This window comes from Rhincodon typus, chromosome 13 (genome assembly GCF_021869965.1).
Source record: "Rhincodon typus isolate 14 chromosome 13, sRhiTyp1.1, whole genome shotgun sequence".
Classification (NCBI taxonomy): Eukaryota; Metazoa; Chordata; class Chondrichthyes; order Orectolobiformes; family Rhincodontidae; genus Rhincodon; species Rhincodon typus.
Genome location: NC_063344.1, coordinates 68,463,793 through 68,485,317, shown reverse-complemented (window position 1 = coordinate 68,485,317; position 21,525 = coordinate 68,463,793). Strand labels below are relative to the sequence as shown.

At 41.9% G+C, this 21,525-nt stretch overlaps 1 protein-coding gene across 7 annotated transcripts in view; it reads right to left on the bottom strand.

The window, feature by feature from the left end:
• d2hgdh (D-2-hydroxyglutarate dehydrogenase) overlaps window positions 1–21,525 on the bottom strand; it is a 28,981-nt gene that overhangs the window by 5,777 nt on the left and 1,679 nt on the right. For 5 of the 7 annotated variants that reach the window (XM_048604206.1, XM_048604207.1, XM_048604203.1 and 2 more), the window contains 8 exons: window positions 20,544–20,906; window positions 15,705–15,762; window positions 14,934–15,073; window positions 14,207–14,400; window positions 12,449–12,617; window positions 10,020–10,163; window positions 6,931–7,073; window positions 2,465–2,630 (listed from right to left, as the gene is read on the bottom strand). In XM_048604206.1, the coding sequence (XP_048460163.1) occupies window positions 2,465–2,630; window positions 6,931–7,073; window positions 10,020–10,163; window positions 12,449–12,617; window positions 14,207–14,400; window positions 14,934–15,073; window positions 15,705–15,762; window positions 20,544–20,892 (1,363 nt within the window). In that variant the 5' untranslated portion in view covers window positions 20,893–20,906. The other 2 variants (XM_048604210.1, XM_048604208.1) reach the window with 2 other exon arrangements.

Below are 21,525 nucleotides of genomic sequence, written 5' to 3'. Positions count from 1 at the left end.
AGGGAAGTAGTAATGGGGAACAAAGAAATGGTAGAGGAACTGAATAGGTACTTTGTATTGGTTTTCACAGTGGAAGACACCAACATCATACCAGAATTTCAGGAGAGTCAGGGGGCAGAGTTGAGTATAAAGGCCATCACGAAGGAGAAGGCGAGGAAGCTGAAAGGTCTGAAGATGGACTACATGCCAGCATCATCAAGGAGATAGCTGAGGAATTTGTGGAGGAATTGGTGGTGATCTATCAGCAATCACAAGTCCAGCAGGGTCCCAGAGAACTGGAAAATGGTTAAAGTAACACCTCTGTTTAAAAAGGGAGGGAGGCAGAAGACAGAATTATAGGCCAGTTAGCCTGACCTCAATCATTGATAAGATTTTAGAGTCCATTATTAAGGATAAGATTACAGATTACTTGGAAGTGCATGATAAAATAGGGCTGAGTCAGCATGGCTTCATCAAGGGGATGTCATGCCTAACAATTGTTGGAATTCTTTGAGGAGGCAATGAGCAAATTAGACAAAGGAGAGTCAGTGGACATGATTTGTTTGGATTTCCAGAAGACCTTTGACAAAGTGCTGCACAGGAGGCTGCGAAATAAGATATGAGCCCATGGTGCTGGGCATGGACTGGCATGGATAGAGGATTGGCTGACTGGCAGAAGGCAGAGAGTGGAGATAAAGGTGTTTTTCAGGATGGCAGCCAGTCACTAGTGGAGTTCCACAGTGTTGGGACCACAACTATTCACGTTATACATTAATGATCTGGATGAAGCAACTGAGGGCATTGTTGCTAAGTTTGCAAATGACATAAAGATAGGTGGACAGGCAGATTGTGTTGAAGAGGCAGGGAGGCTGCAGAAGGACATGGATGGGCTCGGAGAATGGACTAAGAAGTAGCAGATCGAATAAAATGCGGGGAAAGTGTGACGTCATGCACGGTGGTAGGAAGAATAGAAGCATACACTATTTTATAAATGGGGAAAGGCTTCGGGAATCTGAAGGACAAAGGGAATTGTAGTTCAGACTTCCCTTAAGGTTAACATGCAGGTTCAGTTGGCAGTTGGGAAGGCAAATGCAACGTTAGCATTCATTTCAAGAGGGCTAGAATACAAGAGCAGGGATGCACTGCTGAGGCTGTATAAGGCTCTGTTCAGACTGCATTTGGAATATTGTGAGCAGTTTTGGGCCCCATTTCTAAGGATAAACTGGCACTGGAGGGGTTCCAGAGGAGGTTTACAAGAATGATCCTGGGGATGAAAGGCCTGTCATACGAGGAGCGATTGACTCTGGGTCTGTACTTGATGGAGTTTAGAAGGATGACGAGAGATCTAATTGAGAGACATTAATAGAGTGGACACAGAGAAAATGGTTCCATTAGGAGAGACTAGGCCCCATGGCCCCAAGTCACTGGAGGCTAACAGATGGAAGGGATGAGTCTTGAGAACGGAGATGAGAAGGAATTTCTTCAGCCAGAGGATAATGAATCTGTGGAACTCATTGCCACATGTGGAGGCCATGTCATTGAACGTATTTAAGACAGAGATAAATAGGTTCCTAATTAGTAAGAGCATTAAAGGTTATGGGGAGAAGGCAGTGGAATAGAGTTGAGAAACATATCAGTCATGATCGAATGGTGGAGCAGGCTCGATGGGTGAATGGCCTCAATCTGCTTATATCTATGGTCTTATGGGTTATAGTTTTAATCAGTAGAGTTATATTGTTCATAACTATTTACTCATAGCTAGATTCTAACTACTGTAATAGTAATTTTTGTTGTGTACAGAAACCTGGTCCATTCTTTCTGTCAACCTGGGTCTGGAATTAGGTAAATTGGGAAATTTTGCATACTTTTCAAAATCTTTAACTCTTGTGATAACTCTGGGAATAGTGAGGCTTCATTTTCATGGTGCTGTACTAGTGATTCATAACATCCAACAAAATTGATAAATGGGATTTAGTATATTTGGATTTTCAGAAAGCTTTTGATAAGGTTTTCCACAGGAGGTTGATTAGTAAATTTGAAGAACATGGCATAAAAGGTAACTTACTGGCTTAGATTATGTGGATGATACAAAGCTAAACGGCAATGTCTATTGTGAGGACAACGTAAAATAGTTTCAGGAGGATTTGGACAGGCTTAGTGATTGGGCAAGAACATGTCAAATGGAATATGATGTGGGAAAATTTGGTAGGAAGGACAGATGTGCAGAATATTTCTTACATGGTGAGACAGCAGAAAGGGACTTGGGGTATCCTTCTCATTAAGTCACTGGAGGCTAACAGGCAGGTGCAACAAGCTTTTGGGAAAACTAATGGAATGTTAGCCTTCATTACAAGAGGAACTAAATAAAAGACTATTGAAATCTTGTATAATAATAGAAATACAAACAGAAATAAATAGGAACAAATCTTGATGGAATTCATACTGACAGTCTATCTCAAATAAGCAGCACTTCAGTAAATCTCACCAAGGTGCCCATAGCCAACGACACGTTTGGCCCTCACCCCCAGTCTGTTCCTCATGTCAATGACAATCTCATAGAATCTCTCCAGTGGTAATGAAATGTCATATTTGTAGACAAAGCCATCACGGACCAGTGCTTCAGTGATGCGTTCCCGCAGAGCCCAGAGTGCCTTCAGGAAAGAAGCATCAGACATATTAGATTACACAGAACCTCTAGCATATGAATACATCCTTGTGAATCCTCCTAACAACTAGTACTGACTGATTCAGACACCATTTTTTTTTTAGGGTTTCGCTATGTGATGAATGCTTTCTCCATTGTGTACTTTATAATGCCACAGAGATAATGAACCAAAATTTATCTAAATAAAGCTCTTGACACCTTTAGCACTGCTATAGTGACTCTTAATTACTATGTATTGTCTCTAAGGTTTTGGAGTAGATTTGTAGCTTGGGTTGTGGGTATTGAGGTTGGTTGGCTCGCCGAGCTGGTTTGTTGTTTCGCAGTCGATTCGTTACCGTGCTGGGTAACATCCTCAGTGCAGCCTCCGATGAAGCGTCGGTGTGTTTTCCCGCCTGGTTTTTAAACTCTGGGGTCCGTTGAGATGGATTGCCTCACTTCCGGGTTTCCTTCGTAGTGTAATGTATATGGGGTCGTGTTCAATATGTTTATTAATAGCATGCTTCGTGCAGTGCCAGGCTTCTAGGATGTCTCGTGCCTGTCTCTGCCCACGTCAACCCTACCACAACTGCTCACCCGAACTAAAGACCCACTCCCCGCCATGGACAGGACCAATGTCATCTACAAGATCCCTTGCAGAGACTGCGAGAAACACTACATCGCACAAACAGGAAGGAAACTAACAACAAGAGTACATGAACACCAACTGGCTACAAAAAGACACATCCAATACTCACTCATCTCAATCCACATGGATAAGGAGAACCTCCACTTCGACTGGAACAACACCAAAATCCTGGGACAAGCTAGGCAGAGACAGGCAGCATTCTCCCCGTGTCTGCGTGGGTTTCCTCCGGGTGCTCCAGTTTCCTCCCACAAAGATGTGCAGGGTAGGTGGATTGGTCATGCTAAATTGCCTGTAGTGTTCAGGGGTGTGTGGGTTATAGGGGGATGGGTCTGGGTGGGATGCTCCAAGGGTCGGTGTGGATTTGTTGGGCCGAAGGGCCTGTTTCCACACTGTAGGGAGTCTATGATTCTATGGCAACGAAATGTCTGCGAAACAACAAACCAGCTCGGCGAGACAACCAACCTCACTACTATGTATTGTTCACTACTACAGTCTTAATTTGCTCTGTTATCCTTTTCTACACAATACACGTTCGCGGAAGAATCATTAAATGGACCCTTCAGTCAGTTAGTGATCCGTATGTGCACTCCCCACCGAGGGCAGGTTTAGTTGCTCTAGCAATTTACAGATCAGAGGAAAAGAACAGGTTCAATATACAAAGAAAAGCGAAACATTGCAGATGCTGGAAATCTAAAACAAACACAGAGAATGTTGCATCTGGCAGCATCTGTGGACAGAGAAACAGAGTTAACATTTCGAATCCGATACGACTCTGAAGAAGCGTTCTGATGAAGAATCTGTTTGTTAGGTTCAATATACATACAGACTAGTGAAGGGTCAGATCTACAATATGGTGAGGTAGATTCATAGTGAAAAAGTCTGGGAAAGTGTGAAAGAAGATTTCACCTCAATAAGAACTGTTTTGGCTGTCCCACCTTCTGAGAAGGTGACCTTCTCCACCTGTTTGCAATCTTCAGAGTAAAACTACCCTCTCATTTTTAGAGGGACTGTCTGTCACAAGCCGCTGCCATACCTGGGTACTCTGCTCATCATTTTTCAGTCAATGGAATGGTGAAGGGTTTGTTACAGATACACGCAAGTCCCCTTGATTAGAAGCAGCAGCAATATAGACACTAAAAGCAGAATTTAATCAATTAGGCCTCAGTTCCAACTGTGGAAGCAGAAATGTGCATTACTCTTGTTTACATATCGGCAGCAAAAGCCTAAGGAATTTAGTGCACATTTTAAAGGCAGGCAAGGGCCACATGGGGCATGAGCAAACACACAGCAGGAGAAGCAGGAAGTGGCCAAACCCACTATCAAATGGTTGCAATGTAGCGCCACATGGCCTAAAAAACAGCAGGGAGTCAGCAGGGAGTAGGTCAATTGGGAGACAAGGTTTTGAAAGACATTGTCTAGAAGCCAAGCCTTGCTCTCTTTCTGTAGCATAAATATTTCACCCTCATCACCCCTTCTCATAATTGTGTAATTTCCTGAGATCCCACCTTTCATCATTTCTACTTTCTCTTGCAGACCAAACATCCCCTGGGAATACTCGTTCATCACTCTGCCTTTTCCTGGGAATTCTCATCACTTACCCTCCTTCCCCCACCCTGCACTTTGTCCTTGTTGTTATTAATAATCTGCAAATGTTCCCCTGCTGCCCTCCCCATTTTTCTCCATGTTTAACAAAAACGACAGCTCATCTATTATCCAAACAGATCATCTAGCCTAGTGCATTGTTACCTTTAACCAGTCGAATGTCAGTGGCGTGAGTTTCCCATTTGCCACTGACTTAATGTCAAAGACCTGACTTAATTTGGATAAATTGTGAACAGTGAGTATTATTTAATGATTATTTCATCCAATTCATCTCAGCCTTCTGAAGTTGTACACAGAACACCACAAGCTGATAGACTGGATACGTTACTACATAAAGTAACAGTGCAACAACAAGAAAATATTTAATCAACCTTTCCAGATCAGATCTGATCTTTAGCCCAACATATGGATGAGGTATGTGCACCGTAAGTGGTTCAATGTTCATGTACACTGAAGTAGCAGGTTACAGTAATGAGTTAGAGAGCAAGACAGGTGTATAGTAAGGAGTCAGTAATGTTGGTTGGAAATTATATTTCTATTCTTTCAGTAGGAGTGTGGGACATTTGACTGCTTATGCAGGCACTTAGGGCCTTTGTCTAATGTCGCATCTGGGTGATAGCACCTCTACAATGTGATACTATCAACTTGAACACCATGTTCAAATCTCTGGGTAATACTTGAGCCTGAAACCTTCTGACTCGGAGGCAAAAATGCTAGCCACTGAGCTATAGCTGGCATCAATAAATTGATAACAGATATGTAGGCAGGTATACAGTAAGAATTATTGATTAATTTTACATGCTGCTGGACCTGCTGCGCTTTTCCAGCAATTTTTGTTTTTGTTCAAGAATTATTAGTCATTCCTAGGACATGTTTCTTAATGTGCATTCAGGCTTGTTGAATTGGATAATATCGCATTTAAAACTCAATTCATTCTTTAATTTGCAGCAGGCTTGCTGGAAATATTCCAGCAAAACCAGCTGATTATAGAATACAATAGTTATCTCTCTCCAAGAAATGGGGTCAGCAATGTCTTTACTCTTGAAGGATTGGCCATGGTTACCAACCTTGGTGCAGACCCCCTTCCTGGAGACCCTTTCTTATCACTACTACCAGAGACTCAGCTTCCCATTCCCATGGCAACTTCCCTTTGGCTCCACATTTGAGGAAACAGTTGTCTCTTTGCTGAACAAATACTCTGGAAATCCCAGTAACATGCATCACTATACAACATAGAATCATAGAATCCCTACAGTGTGGAAGCAGGCCATTTAGCTCATCGAGTCCACAGTGACCTTCTGAAGAGCATCCCTCCCAGACTCACCCCCTACCCTATCCATGTAACCCTGCATTTCCCGTGGTTAATCCACCTAGCCTGCACATCCCTGGACACAATAGATCAATTGGCCATGCTAAATTGCCCAACCTGCACATCTTTGGACTGTGGGAGGAAACTGAAGCATCTGGAGGAAACCCACACAGACACAGAGAATGTGCAAACTCCACACAGACAGTTGCCCGAGGCTGGAATCAAACCCTAGTGCTGTGAGACAGCAGTGCTAACCCTCATCAGACATTCTTCATCAAGCCAATAGTTGTTCAATCTAGTAGCCACAAATCCAATTACTACTCATTCAACTTTCAAGTTTGCTTGAATTCCCCTGTCATACAATATTTTATTGTAAAGAAAACCTCTACTTGTCTGTCCAATCTTACTCCTCTCACTGCTTTGAATCACTGTCTTGTTTACTAACTCATCCAAAGACAGTGTGTATAGATATTTTCTGACACAGAACTGCAGAACAGTGTTGTAATTAGGAATCAAAATGTTACTTCAAGATATTGTGGTTTATAAATCATATCACCACACGTGATAATTAGAAGTTTTACATTAACAAACAACAAAACACAGCAATAATAATCTGGCAGAAATCTAATAATCAACATACAAGTCAGCCACATTGTGATGCTGATTTGATTAACCCTTTTCTTTCCACTCTATCGCATTCTCCAAAGTTAGTTTCCATCAGAGCTGAGATCTGGGTTAAATGCCCTCTACCTTGATCTTATTTTCCTCAGTAGCCATGGTTCCATCAGTCACGAGACCAGAGGTCATGACTTTCTCCAGGAAATTACTGAGTTTCTCTTGATCATGATCATCATTGGAGCCTGATGTTTCTATTAAGATGTAAAATGGTGCCTCTGGAGAAAGGTAAATGAGAGAAACTGTAGTTAATAGCAGCAACATTACCAAACAGGAGGAGAGGTAGAAAGAGATGGAACCAGGGGAGTAAAGAGACATACATTGTGTGTAATGAGAATAAAAAAATAAAAAGGAGGATGATGGGAAAGAGAGAAGCTTGTTAAGGAAAGCTGAAAGAAACAGAAAAAAGGTATAGAAAGAAATGAAGAGAAGAGAATTTACAAACGAGACACATAAATAAAGAGAAAGAAAACAAAAGTAGGTAATTCTGATCAGGGAGTGTGACAAAATGACAGGTCTACCCATCCACACAGCTTAGAAAGACCTGACAGTGCAATTTAATGTGGAATTTGAGCAATAATCAACTGCAATTGCAAAAATAATTACACTTCAAATCTAAATTGTATTTTCACGACTTACCGACACGGACAGTTGAACGTACATTAGGAAAGAGGAGGTCCTTGTCAATCTGTATATTTTATAACATTATGAGAGTGAAATCCCCACGTACGCTCAGACAAGACAAGTATACGATACATTAAATGTAGGAAGTACAACAGAGAAGCAGAGTCGCTCAGTTGTATATTTTCTACATGTGGCTCATTGTGTATTCCCACATCACATGATGCCTATATCCTGAGATTAATAAATTTAAAAAGGGCATTTAATATCACCATCTTTCATCACTGTTACAGAATAACATCCTCTTATAACTCCACTCATCCTCAAGACAATAAAACCATGATTGTCGACAATCTTTTTAAGATGAATTCCTTTAACGAGGGAATGGGAGCGTTGTGATAATGGTGGTAGTGGTACTGGACTTGTGACATAAGGTAGCACCTCCTATGAACAAAACACTGCTGCACAAATTGCTCAAATCAGCCATCTTCGATCTCATTGTGCCTGAAGTCTAACTCAGTAAATTCCAGTTGATTATCATGGTCATCTCTGACGACAAAGGACAAACAAACCCTGGACTAGTAATCCAAAGACCTCAATTCCTATTCCATTGACAAACAAATTCAAAATCCACCATAACAGCTGTGGACATGAGGACAGATTTTAAATAATTTAGGGGAGGCAACAGCCTAGTGGTATTATCACTGGACTGTTAATCCAGAGACCCAGACAATGTTCTGGGGATCCGGGTTCAAATCCCGCCACAGCAGATGGTGGAATCTGAATTCAATAAAATATGTAGAATTAAGAATCTAATGATGACCATGAATCCATTGTTGATTGTCAGGAAAAACCCAACTGGTTCACTAATGTCCTTTAGGGAAGGAAACTGCCAACCTTACCTGGTCTGGCCTACATGTGACTCCAGACCCACAGCAATGTGACTGATTCTGAACTGCCCTCTGGGCAATTAGGGATGGGCAATAAATGGTGTCTGGTCAGTGATGCCCTCATCCCGAGAATGAATTTTTTTTTAAATTCAGTCATTGTGACCATGAAACTACAGATTGTCTCGAATATTCTTTAGGGAAGGGAATCTGCCATCCCTTCCCAGTCTGTCCTACATGTGACTCCAGAACAACAGCAATGTAGTTAACATTTGAGTCATAGTGTAGAGTCATACAGCACAGAAACAGACCCTTCAGTCCAACTTGTCCATGCTAACCAAGTTTCCCAAGCTAAACTATTCCCACTTTCCTGTGTTCGGCCCATATCCCTCTAAACTGTTTGCATCTCTGAAGTACTAGGCAATGACCACTTCCAACAAGACAGAATCTATTGTCATACAATGGCATTACCATCATAGAACCCCTAACCATCAACATCCTGACAGTGACCACTGACCAGAAACCAAACTGGACCATCCAAATAAATGTGATCCTAATGGCAGATGAGAAACTGGGAATCCTGCAGCAAATAACAGAACTCCCCACTCCCCAAAATCTATGCACAAATCAAGAGTGTGATGGAATACTCTCCACTTGCCTGGATGAAACGTAGCTCCAACAACATTCAGGAAGCTTGAGACTATTCAGGACAACGCAATTCACGTGACTGCCAACCCCCTCTGCCACATTCAGAACTCATTTTCTCACCACTGATGTACAGTCGCAGTAGTGTGTATCTGCTACAAAATACACTGCAGTAACTTGCCCCCAGGCTCCTTTGACAGCATCTCCCAAACCATTCCCGAGGCCAGCAGATATATGGAAATACTGCCACCTATAATTACCCTCCGAGTCACATATCAGCCTGACTTGGAAATATATTGCTGTTTCCTCACTGAAAATTTTGTTCAAAATCCTGGAATTCCCTTCCTACAGCACTTAGCCTCATGGGCTGCAGCAGTAAGAAAGCAGCTCACTACAAACAGGGCAATTAGGGATATGTAATAAACAGAGATGCCCACATCCTATTAACACTTTTAATTAAAAATCCAGTCAATATGGCAAAACCTCTAATGAAAGTTTGCTGTTGTCTCAGAACTACAAGCAAAGAGGTTACAATCAACTGAATTAAACAAATAGGATATTAATTACCACTCTTCACATCCACCTAGCTGTGAAATAAAACAATCAATAGTCTGTATCAGTCCTTGTTTCACCAAACAAAAACAGAAAATTGCTGGAAAAACTCAGCAGTTCTGGCAGCATCTGTGCAGAGAAAGCAGAATTAATGTTTCCAGTCTGGTGACCCTTCTTGAGAACTTGTTTAACCAAAGTTGAAGTACTGGTGTGACAGAAACAATTATCCAATTCAAGTCAATAATTGCTGTCACATAACTGTTTAAGTAGGTATGTGGATATGTGATCACTCACGGTCTAATTGAATGGTACAATGGCCTACTCCCATTCCTCTTTGAGTTAACTCCCACAGTAGTAAGAAGTCTACACCAATCCCAGGAGCATCTGATGCCATAAATTCAAAGAAACCTAGGGAAGAACCAACTGTGATCTAATTTTATTTTCTAATTCTCCTTTTACCTTGCAGTGGGTTTTGTAGTTTAAGGTGCTCGCAAACAACCTCTCTGCAACTGTAATCCAAGAACTCAAACGCAGAGAGAATTTCACCCAACATGCCTTTGGATTCCTTGAATATATCCAAGATCTTCTCAAAGCTGTCACAACCTTAAGAGACAAAACAGATCAATATTGTGTGTATTGTACAAGGTCAAAATACTCTGCTGATAATAACTCTACCTCAGTGACAGTGGTGGAGATGGTGCTAAATTACCAGACTATATTGTCTGACATTCAGTACTGGATGAGCAATTACTCTCCCAACTAAGTACTGGGAAGACATCCTGTTACAAACTTCATTCTCTAGCCACTGACTGCACCCCTCTCTCAACGACTCCCCGAGGCTGAAACAGGCTGTCTACAAACTTGTTGTCACATTTGACCCTGAGATGCAATTATGACCATATGTCAGCACAATCACAAGAATGCTACTTCAACCTTCTTAACAGCGCCTGACTCTGTTCCTCCCTAGGTTCATCTGCAGACAAAACTCACACGCTTGGTCCTATCCTTGTCATACCAATGCATTCCTGACTGGTGTCCCACATGCGACCTGCCGTAAACCTAAGGTCATCTAAAATTCTGCTACCATGTCCTTATTTGTGGCAAACCCTGTTTGCTGTACTCACTGACCTACACACGCTCCAGACTAAGCCTTGATTTTAAAATTCTAATTTTTCTTTACAAGTAACACTTTTGACTTGCCACTTCCTAGCTTTATAATCTTCTCCTGCCATCGACGCACCGTGATCTCTGCCCTCATCTAATTCTGACCTCCGAAGCATCCCCAATTTTAAGTGTTCCACCACTGGCAAATGTACAATCAGCTACCCGGTATCCAAGCTCTACAATTCCCTCTGTAAATCACTCTGCCCCTAGACCCTGCTTCTTCCTTTGGGATACTCCTTATAATCTATTTCTCTAACAAAGCTTTTGGCCATGTGCCTTAATATCATTTTACATGGCTTGAATGTATAATTTTGTATCATAATTTTTCTGTGATCTACCTTGGCACATTTTGTTATGTTACAAAGCGAATGTTATAAAGGAAATATAACATCAGCTATATTTTAAAGGATACAGTGAGGTGTGTACACTTTACAAGGATAGCATACCATATGATTATTATACATTACTGCACAGATATTCTAGACATTGAGGTCATTCTAACTGAGATACATTACTGTGTAAACATTATATAAGGCATGGAAGATAATCAGACAGAGGTACTTATCATATCTTAAAATTAAAGTAACAAATATCTTTTTGATTTCCAAAACATCCAAAGCAAATGTGTTCATCCTTATCAATGAGATAAGAATGCTGTAGCAGCTCCTACACAAGGGGGAAAGGCTAGAATGGGTCAAACACCATTTTTTGCCTCACTGGTGCTGTTAACCGAGTGTCTGGGTCAGAATCTAATCAAGTCAGCCAGAGAGGGAAATAAGGGTTTGGGCAGCACAGTGGCTCAGTGGTTAGCACTGCCACCTCACAGTGCCAGCGACCCAGGTTCAATTCCAGCTCAGGCGACCGTCCGTGTGGAATTTGCACATTCTCACCGTGTCTGCGTGGGTTTCTGCCGGGTGCTCTGGTTTCCTCCCACAATCCAAAGATATGTAGGTTATGTGGATTGGCCATAGGAAAGGCAGGGTTACGGGGATACGGTCGGGAGTGGGTTTGGGTAGGATCCTCTTCGGTGGGGTTACCGTATCATGGATACACATTAAAACCCATGGTCAAACAGAGTAAATTGTTCCTTTGCAATTAGTTCATCACCAAATGAGAAATGTCTCTCTTCAGATTCAGAGATTGTTAAGGACTGCACATCAGAAGAGGTCATCTTCCTGGTGAATTTGGGATAGTTGGCTTATATGTGGAATTTGGCTGGTCTCATGGGGAGAAGGCTGAAGTGTTGCATTGAGCTCAAGAGGCAGCTGGCCTCAGGAAGTCAGATGACAACAACTCCAGGGGTGAGAGTGTGGCAGGTGGGAGGGATTGATAGAGGTTTCCATTCAAAATTGTTTTATCACACAAGCAGAATTATGCTGTTGGCTTATTGGATGCCTAGGTGGGTACTGATTAAAAATGCTGCCCAAACCTTTGATCCCATGAGGTAATGGTAAGGTTAGAGACTTCATGCCTGCTCCCACCACACAACTGGCTGAATGACTCAACTGTGCATAGCTAATCGACTGGCTGCAGTATGATTGTGTGTGGTTAGCTGTCCTGCTCATTCCTAGTCCCCTTGATCGGAACCTTGCCATTGTACAAAGATTCCACACTGGGAATGCTGATGTATATTTGGCATCTGGAGTTGCTGTGGCATATTATATATATATATTATATATATTATTATATTATTAGTATTATATATATATCAATGCTGTCTTTACCTAGTAGTGCTACATTGATAGCAGCTGACTTCCTTGGACACAGAACAGACACTGCGGTAATGATTCCAAGTGTCCCCTCAGCTCCTATAAAAAGCTGCTTGAGGTCATAGCCTGTATTGTCTTTGCGGAGGGATGTTAGACAGTTTAATATGGTTCCGTCTGCAAGTACCTGCAAGCAGGAACAAGGTATGAAAGAACGATGCAGAGGAATAGTTAAAATGACAATCGCTGAGCAACAAGGACACAGATTGAGTGGTAGCTTGAAATTAATAATGACCAAAAAAAAGGCCATGTTGTTACTGTTTTGGGAACAGTGAGAAACTAAAAGAGGTGGAGCACTCATTGATTTGACAATGATGAGTTTGGAGAGCTACAGAGACTGGGCTGGAGAATGGGACTGGCTGGGTATCTCTTTCGGAAGCTGGTACAGACACAATGGGTCGAATGCCTCCTCCTGTACTGCAAAATTCTATGATTCAATGATTTTATAAGAAACATCACACTGGTGCTGGAGAAAGCCAGCATTGCCTCTGGTCATGAATAGTGTGGACAATAACAGGAATAAATGAACAGAAGGGGTCATATAGCTCCTCAAGTCTGCTCTGCAATTCAATAAAATCATAGCTAATCGGTGACCAAACTCTGTATTTACCCACCTTTGCACTATATCCAATGATATCTTCGGTTAACAAAATTTTATTAGTCTTAAGACTGGCACAAAGCAGTTGATGTTAAGTCAAAGGGAGTTCTAATCTTGTACTATGAAGTACAAATGTTTCCTAAATTCACTCCTTATAGATCTAAGTCCAATGTTTCAACCATGCTCCCTAGTCTTAGCCTAAAAGAAATAGTTTCTCTCTATTTATTTACCCTCTTGGTTCGCCTTAATATGTGAAAATCTAAATCAAATGACCCCTTCACTTTCTAATCTCCAGGAAACACAATGGTAGTTTGCGTAAGATCTCCCCATAATTTAACCCTTGGAATCTAGTTACCATAAATCTGTGCTGCACTCCTGCACAGCCCCTAAGATGTGGCGCCCTGAATTGCTCTCCGTGATGCCAGGTGTTGCCTAAGCAAGCCTCTGTATAGCTGAAGAGTGACTTCTACCTCTCTGTATTCTAGTCCCCTCTATACGTAACAGTGAGCATTTCACCCAACCTTCTGATTATTTTCTGCGCTTGCCCGTGACATTTTAATCATCAGTGTAACTGGACTTTTAAGTCTTTCAGGATCTCCACTGTTTCTAGTTTTTCACCATTTAGAAACTACTCTGAGCCCTATTTCTTAGGTCTAACATGAATGATCTCACAATTCCTTATACTGAAATCCATTTTCCACTTTTTTTCTACTTACTTAATCAATCCCTTTGTAATGTAATGCTTTTATCTACCCTGTTTATAATGCCACCTATCTTTCTGTCATCAGCAAACTTGAATATGTGGTGCTTTATTCCATCATCTAAGTCACTTAAAAATAGTGCCTAGTTGAGGCACTGGCACCATTAGTCACATCCTATTCATTATCCCTACTCTGAATCCTGCTGCTCAGACAATTTCCTAACCAGGTCAATAGCTTGCCTCAATTCTATGAGCTTCAGGTTTGGTGAACAGTACCCAGACTTAGAAGAATGAGAAGGTAGAAATGGACAAGGAATCTGGAAGTGTACGTTTCAGCAGCAGGAAATTAACAGCACAGCTTATAAAATTGTGCTCGATTGTATCCCATCACTGCCAATGAAATATAGCAGTTTCTTACCACTTCCAGTCCCAGTACTGTCCCACGCAGGGAGCCATATCTCAGCAGTCTTAGTCCACCAGCATTGGTTGCCACGTTCCCACCAATGTGGCAGCTACCTTTCGAGGCCAGGTCAAGGGGCATGATAAAATCTTGTTCCTCAAGGTAATTATTCAAGTTTTCCAAAATGCAGCCAGCCTGACAGGTAAGCACTCCTGAAAGCACAGAGACACAAGAGTTTGGCTATGATCCCTGTTTTATAGCACCTTATCCTATATTTTCTGCTCTCCTGTCACTGGAGTACAGTTCTGCAAGGACTAGACTCCTTTCAGAGCCTCACCCATGTGGTCCTTTATCACATGAACCTGGGATGCGGGCACAGGATCAGAGATCAACACAAACCATGCCTGATTCCTTCTGACAGAACAGACATTCATTTGCACTCCCTGTCTCTCTGGCCTACAGATCCTGAACTGCAGCCAACTCCAAGCCAACTTGTTGTTATTGAAATTAAACAGTAAGTCTGGATCTGGATAGGGAATCCTGCCATTAATGTGTCTGTGACAAGGGCAAATACTACTGTATTTGGGGGAGTGTTGCAGTATGAATAATTAGTTGGAATCATCAAGATTTAACAGTCTCGAATAACAGCAGTTACTCTTGTGTTTGACTGAAGATTGGGGAATATTAGCTGTTAAGGTGTCAATGGTTCAATTTACAATTGTCAGCAAAGTAAGTCATTTCTTACCAGAGTTACTGTTGAAACTGATGATGTTGTCCATTTGAACGGTTGAAACAATTATCTCATCGAACACTGGCACACTCCCTCCCACTAATCCAGTGTTGCCACCCTGAGGATTCACAGCCAGGTTCCGACTATTACAGTATCTGATAAAGTGGAACAGCCTACTGTCAGAGTCAAACATATCCGATCATCCTAATCATTAACAAAATCAATCACACCGTAAAATTTAATGCCAATCCCACAGCAAGTACTAGCATCAATCACACTCTCAAGGTTAACAACGATTACAATACCACTTTCATGCAATTAAAATGATTACAACACAGAAGGTGGTGATTCGGCCTGTCATGTCTATAGCAGCTCTCAGCAAAAATACATAGGCTTGTCCCAGCACCCCCACCTTTTCCCCATAACCCTGCAAATTATTATAACCATTCATTACATGGTATTAAGAGTTATTAGCATTTATAAACAGTCAATCACGCTGCAAGTGGTAAAAACAATCACACTGTGATACTCAAGACTATCACACACAGGGTCCCAAAGAATGTGTTCCATCCTTGCTCTGTTTTCTCCCGACAGTCTGCAAGTCCACACAGGGACTCAGCTATACCTGTAAGTCACACACTGGCCATATTTTACTGAACGTTTGGTATGATAGACTTGAGGCACTGCACACACAATATAAACTAGTCCTGGTCCTTGTGTGCTTCTGGAATTCAGCTTGTATCTAACAATAACATTAGGTGAAGGAATGACTGAAGGTGCAGTGACCTAAGAATCTGAGAAACCTCTTCCGTTATCCGAGGTCGCAGTAACAGCTGGCTGCACCCTGCAATTCAAAAAGAATTTAACAGAGTTACTGAATAATTCATTAATCAGTGTAATCGTATAATAAATAACCATTAGCAGTATTTTCAATGATAATCATATTATAAACTATAAGCTTCAAATGCTGGTTAGCAATACCCAGCCAACTCTGCTCCTGCAGACTAATTATCAAGTCTTGCTGGATAATTAAACCATTTACAGTTATGATCCAGTATCAGTGGCTGCTGAATCCAAAGAAATAATCATCTGATATAAAGTTAATGTTTCCAGATTATAACCCACTCCTGGTGTTGTACAAAATATGAACCATCTCTAAGGTCCCAGGCTGCATCCTGGTTAATCTTCTCTGCAACCTCTGTAGTGCAATCTTATAAGGTAGCGAACAGAACGACATGCAGTCATTCAGTTGCGATCTGACCAACATTTTGAACATTGCCAGCATTATTTCCTTGTTCATGTATTCTTTGCCTCAGCTAATAAAGGTAAGTGTCTCAAGTGCCTTCTTAACTACTTTATCTATCTGTCCCTACTACCTTCAAATATATACACCAAGGTCCTTCAGATTGGTGCACTTTGACCTGTTAAGATGGCAGCAGAGTAGGACACTCCAGCTGGAGCTCCTCTGCTCTGCCCGTTCTTTTTCTTTTCTGGTCATCATAGTGGCATTTTTGTTTGAGATTTTTAAAAACTTTTTACTTTTTAAACTTATACGAAGGGACATGGAGAAGGCGAGTCCCGGACCAGAGCCCAGCACGGGGAGGCGAGTCACTGAGCAGAGGCTGTTGTTTTGGCGGGGGGGGGGGGGGGAGGGGGGGGGGGTGAGTCCCAAACTAGCAGCTGTCAAAGGGAGGTAAGCCTCTTGCGGATTGGAGGCGAGTCCTCAACTTTTGAAGCCCGATGTTGTCTGTAGACTTGGCCGGGTAAGATCTGGAGGCTCAGTGCTGGCATGGACTGGGGTGAAAGGACCATAATTCGAGTACATTTTATTAAACTTTTATTTTAATTCTGGATTTTTATTTATTATTCTTTAAATTCTGTACCACGTACTTAAGTATCTGTACCTAGGTACCTTGTACCTAAGATGATGCAACATTGTAAACTTTTCACTGTACACATTCGCGTGCATGTGACAATAAAGCTAATTTATTCATTCATTCACTGTTAGTACTTTTCAGGGCCCTACAATTCATAGTACAACCCCTTGCCTGTTATCGCTCAAAGTGCACTCAATCACATTTTTCCGGGTTGGATTCCATTTGCCACTCCTCTGCCCACCTGACAACTCCTTTGATATCCTCTTACAGTTTGCGACTATCAATTTTTGTGTCATCCACAAACTTCTTAATCATACCCCATACAGTTAATTCAAAATAATTAATGCACACTACAACAGTAAGGGTCCCAGCACCTAACTCTACAGAACCTCACTGGAAACAGACTTCCAGTCGCATAAATATCCCCCTACCATCACCCTCTGCTTCCCGCCTCTCAGATCCGTTCTTGACCTGTCTTCCATAAGGAACCTCACCAGAAACTTTGCTAAAGTCTGTCTAGACCACACTAAATGCATTAGCTAAATCAACACTTCTGGTTACCTCCTGAAAAAAATCACATTTCTCAAACATGACTTTCCCTTAACAAATCCATGCTAACTATTTCTGATTAAGCTTTGTCTCTCCAAATACAGATACATTCTGTCCTTTAGTATTCTTTGTAATAACTTTCCCAACAAGGAGGTTAGACTGACTAGCCTGGAATTTCCTCCTATTTACCTTCTTCCCTTTTTCAATAATAGAACAAAATTAGCAGTTCTCCAGTCCTCACCTCATCTGCTGCCAGAGAGGAGTTGCAAATTACTGCCAGGGCCCCTTGATATCTCCTCCCTTAACTGTCTTTTCATGTCATCAGGTCCTGTAAATTTGTCCAGGTTTAAAGCTGGTAAACCCTTTATTACCTCGTCTTTCTCTTTCTCTCTCTCTTTCCTAATTTCATCTATTATTTCACTGTTGTCCATTCTGCTGTAGACCTGTGTCATCCTTTTCCATTGCGAAGATCAATGCAAAGTATTCATTACAGACTGCCAAGATCTTCTGAGTCCACACACCTATTACTTGTATAGACCCTAATGGGGTCTACTCTTTTCCTAGTTATTCTCTCGTCTTTGTATATTTGAAATATCCCTTTGGGTTCATCTTTATTCTACCTTTATTTGCCATTGCACTCTCTGAGGTTTGTAAGTTTTCTTTTTAAGATCCACTGTGCATTTTTTATACTCCTCCAGGGACTCTGGTGTATTGATCCCTCAGTATCTGTCTTAAACTTCTCTTTTTTTTTTAATCTTAACCTTTATGTTCTTTGACATCGAGAATTACCCAGTCTTGGACCCACCCTCTATTTTTACAGGAACATATTTGCCCCTGTATTCCCGCTATTTCCTCCTTGAATGCCTTTCACTGCTTTGACATAATTTTTTTTTGCAAGTAGCTGCTCCCAGTCCATCCAAGACAAATTATAAACAAAATCACAAATTACTAGAAAAGCCCAGCATTTCTGGCAGTATCTGTGGAGAGAAATCAGAGTTAACGTTTTGGTTCGAGTGGCCCTTCCTCAGAACTGATGGTGGGTAAGAAAATGTTGGTTGATACACAGAAGATAAGGTGGGGGGAAAGGGTAAGACGTAAACAATAGGTGGGGATAGAGCTCAAAGCGACAGAAGAACAGTTGGACAGACAAAGGAGTGGATAACAATCTGGCTAGGAGGATGAATACCTATTAATGGAGACGGTAAACCGCTAACAATGTGTTGTGTGTAATACCAGACAATGTGATAAGGCCTGGTGTGTGGGGTTGGTGTGAGGACATGGGAGAGCTCACGCCCTAAAGTTTTTGAACTCGATATTGAGTCTAGAAAGCTGCAGGGTCACCAGGTGGAAAATGAGGTGCTGTTCTTCCAGCTTGCGCTAAGTTTCACTGGAGCACTGCAGCAAGCCTAAGACAGAGATGTTGACCAGGGAACAGGGTGCTGTGTTGAAGTGGCAGGCAACTGGAAGCGCGGGGTCTTTATTTGCAGACATAATGTAAGTATTCTGTGAGACGGTAACCCAGTCTACGCTTCGTTTCCCTGGTGTAAATGTAAGCAGCGAATGCAGTAGACTAGATTTTGTAAAGTTCAGGTGAAGAGCTGCTTCACTTGGAAAGTGCGTTTGGGCCCTTGGATACTGAGGAGGGAGGAAGTAAATGGACAGGTGTTACACTTTCTGCAGTTGCCAGGGAAGGTGCCATGGTACTGTTTTTTTTTTTTGGGGGGGGGGGGGGGGGGGTGGTGGTGGTGGGAGTGAAGGAGGAGTGGACAAGGATGTCCTGGAGGAAATGGTCCCTGTGGAAGGCTCATAAGGGAAGGGGAGGAAATGTGTCTGGTGGTGGTGGCATCCCACTGGAGATGGTGGAAATGGCAGCTAATGATCCTCTGGACGTGGATGCTGGTGGGACGGTAGGTGATGACCCTACTGCTATTGCGGGAGGGAAGAGAGGGGTGACAGCTGAACTGCGAAGTGGGGGTGAGCGCCAAATCATATCTTGCCTTAGTAAAATTAGAATTTCCCCAGTTTAGAACTTTTATTTCCAGCCCATCCTCATCTTTTTCCATAGCTATCCTAAATCTGAGTTATAGTCACTATATCTAAAATGTTCCCCCCTTAACTGATGCCCCTTTCACCTGACTGGATCCACTTCCAAATATTAGGTCTAGAACTTCCCCCTCTTTTGTTGCGCTTTCTATGTACTGGCTAAAAAAATCCTCTGGAGGCAAGTTAAGAATTTTGATCCCTTCCTGCACTAAAACTATCTTAATTAATATGTGAATAGTTAAAATCCTTGACAATTAAAGCCTTATTGTTCTTACACTTCTCCAAAATTTGACTACGTATTTGATCTGCTAACTCTCCCTGACTGTTTGGGGACTAATAGTACAAATCTAATAGCATGTTTGCCCTTTTGTGTGTTTATTTCTCCCCATTTAATGATTTTTCCACAAATATCGACTCAATATTGCAAGCCCCTCCTCTTCTATCTTGTCTGAAAACCCTACAACCTTCCTATATTGAGTTGTCAATTCTGTCCACCTTTTGGCCAATTTTCAGTCTTATCAATGGTATCATTCCCGCACATGCCCTCAGCAATCTGATATATTCCTCAGGCTCTCTGCATATGTCATGTTTCGGGGCATGAACAATTCAAAGACTGTGCATGCTCACTACTGATTATTTTCAACTATTAGACTGACACTTAAAAATTAAAATGAAAATCTTAATTTGTAAAACACTTTCCTTTTCTTACACAATAGCTTCCATTTGCTTGGTATTTCCTACTCTTTGCTTCAATATATTAATGAAAGATATTGATGTTAGTGCACATACTCCTGGGCGTCAGCTAGAGCAGCCTCTTTCTTATCTAGCCTCTGCCTTCCAGACTCTCAGACTCTCATTTTAACTGCTAATTCCATCTTAGCTTCCCTCCCCTCTGAACTACTTGACAGAATCCCAACCCCTTGCCAATTTAGTTTAAATCCGTTCCAACAGCATCAGCAAACTTCCCCGCGAAGATGTTGGTCCTGTTCCTGCTCAGATGTAAGCCATCAATTAAATCTTTCGTTAAATCCCTCCACGTGAAAAATCAGGTAGAAGTCGTCATCGGTGCATGAGAAAAGATTATGTCAGCTCCCCACTTGAGCATCCTGTTCCTTCACACTCTTGCCTGAACCCAACAGTACAAATGTAGTTGTACCTCTCATTGTCCGCAGCCAGTCTACATTGCTCGCTTCCAGAATATCGGGATCAGTCACCACACTGCCAGGCAGGAGATCATTAAAGAAAGCCATGTCTTCAGTTGTGATAGCAGCAAACCCTAACCGCTGGACATTGTATCGCACATGTGTGAACTCCACATCTCTGCTCCTGTAACCAGTGGTCCAGTGGAACTGCCTCCTCCTCTGCCGTGGCTTGCTGAGCATGGGTGGGATGTGAAGATGGGCTGAAGATGCCATTGATTTTCTGCCAGAGAGATGCAGCCACCGTTTACACAGAGCTCTGCGGCACTGCATTGCACAGCTCGGGAGGACAACTGCACAAGCCATGAATACCTAATGCACTGGAGACAGAAAAAAAAATTAGCAAAACCAAATAACAGGAAGATGGAGGGACAGCTCAAGATAATCCAATGATGGAAAGGATGAGGGGCAACTCACTTAAATCCAATGACAGGAGGATGGAGGGACAGACCATGATATACTAATCACAGAAATATAACTACTTACTAAACAGGAGGCCACCTATCACCAAAAAAGCTATCCAGCCTAATCACACTTTTAGCTCTTGTTCTGCAGCTCATTTCCAAATGTGTTGACACAAAGATGGGTAGTATTATAACCTGTGTACACAGAAATGTAAAACTACAAAGAGATATTGATACATTGTGAATGTGGCAAATGGATTTTAATGTTTACAAGTATGCAATTATCTCTTTAGGGCTGAAGGAGGTACCCTTTAAGAGGTGGAAAGCTATAAACAATGGAGATCCAAAAAACTTGCAAGTTCTGGTACGCAGATCAATAAAAATGTCACAGAAGTAAATAATAGGATGATGGAATGATAGCCTTTATGTTGAGGGGGTGAGAACTCAAGGAAATAGAAGTTAACATCAACTGTACAAAGACCTGGTAAGACTCCACCTGTAATAATTGTCACGATTCTAGGCATCACAGAACGTT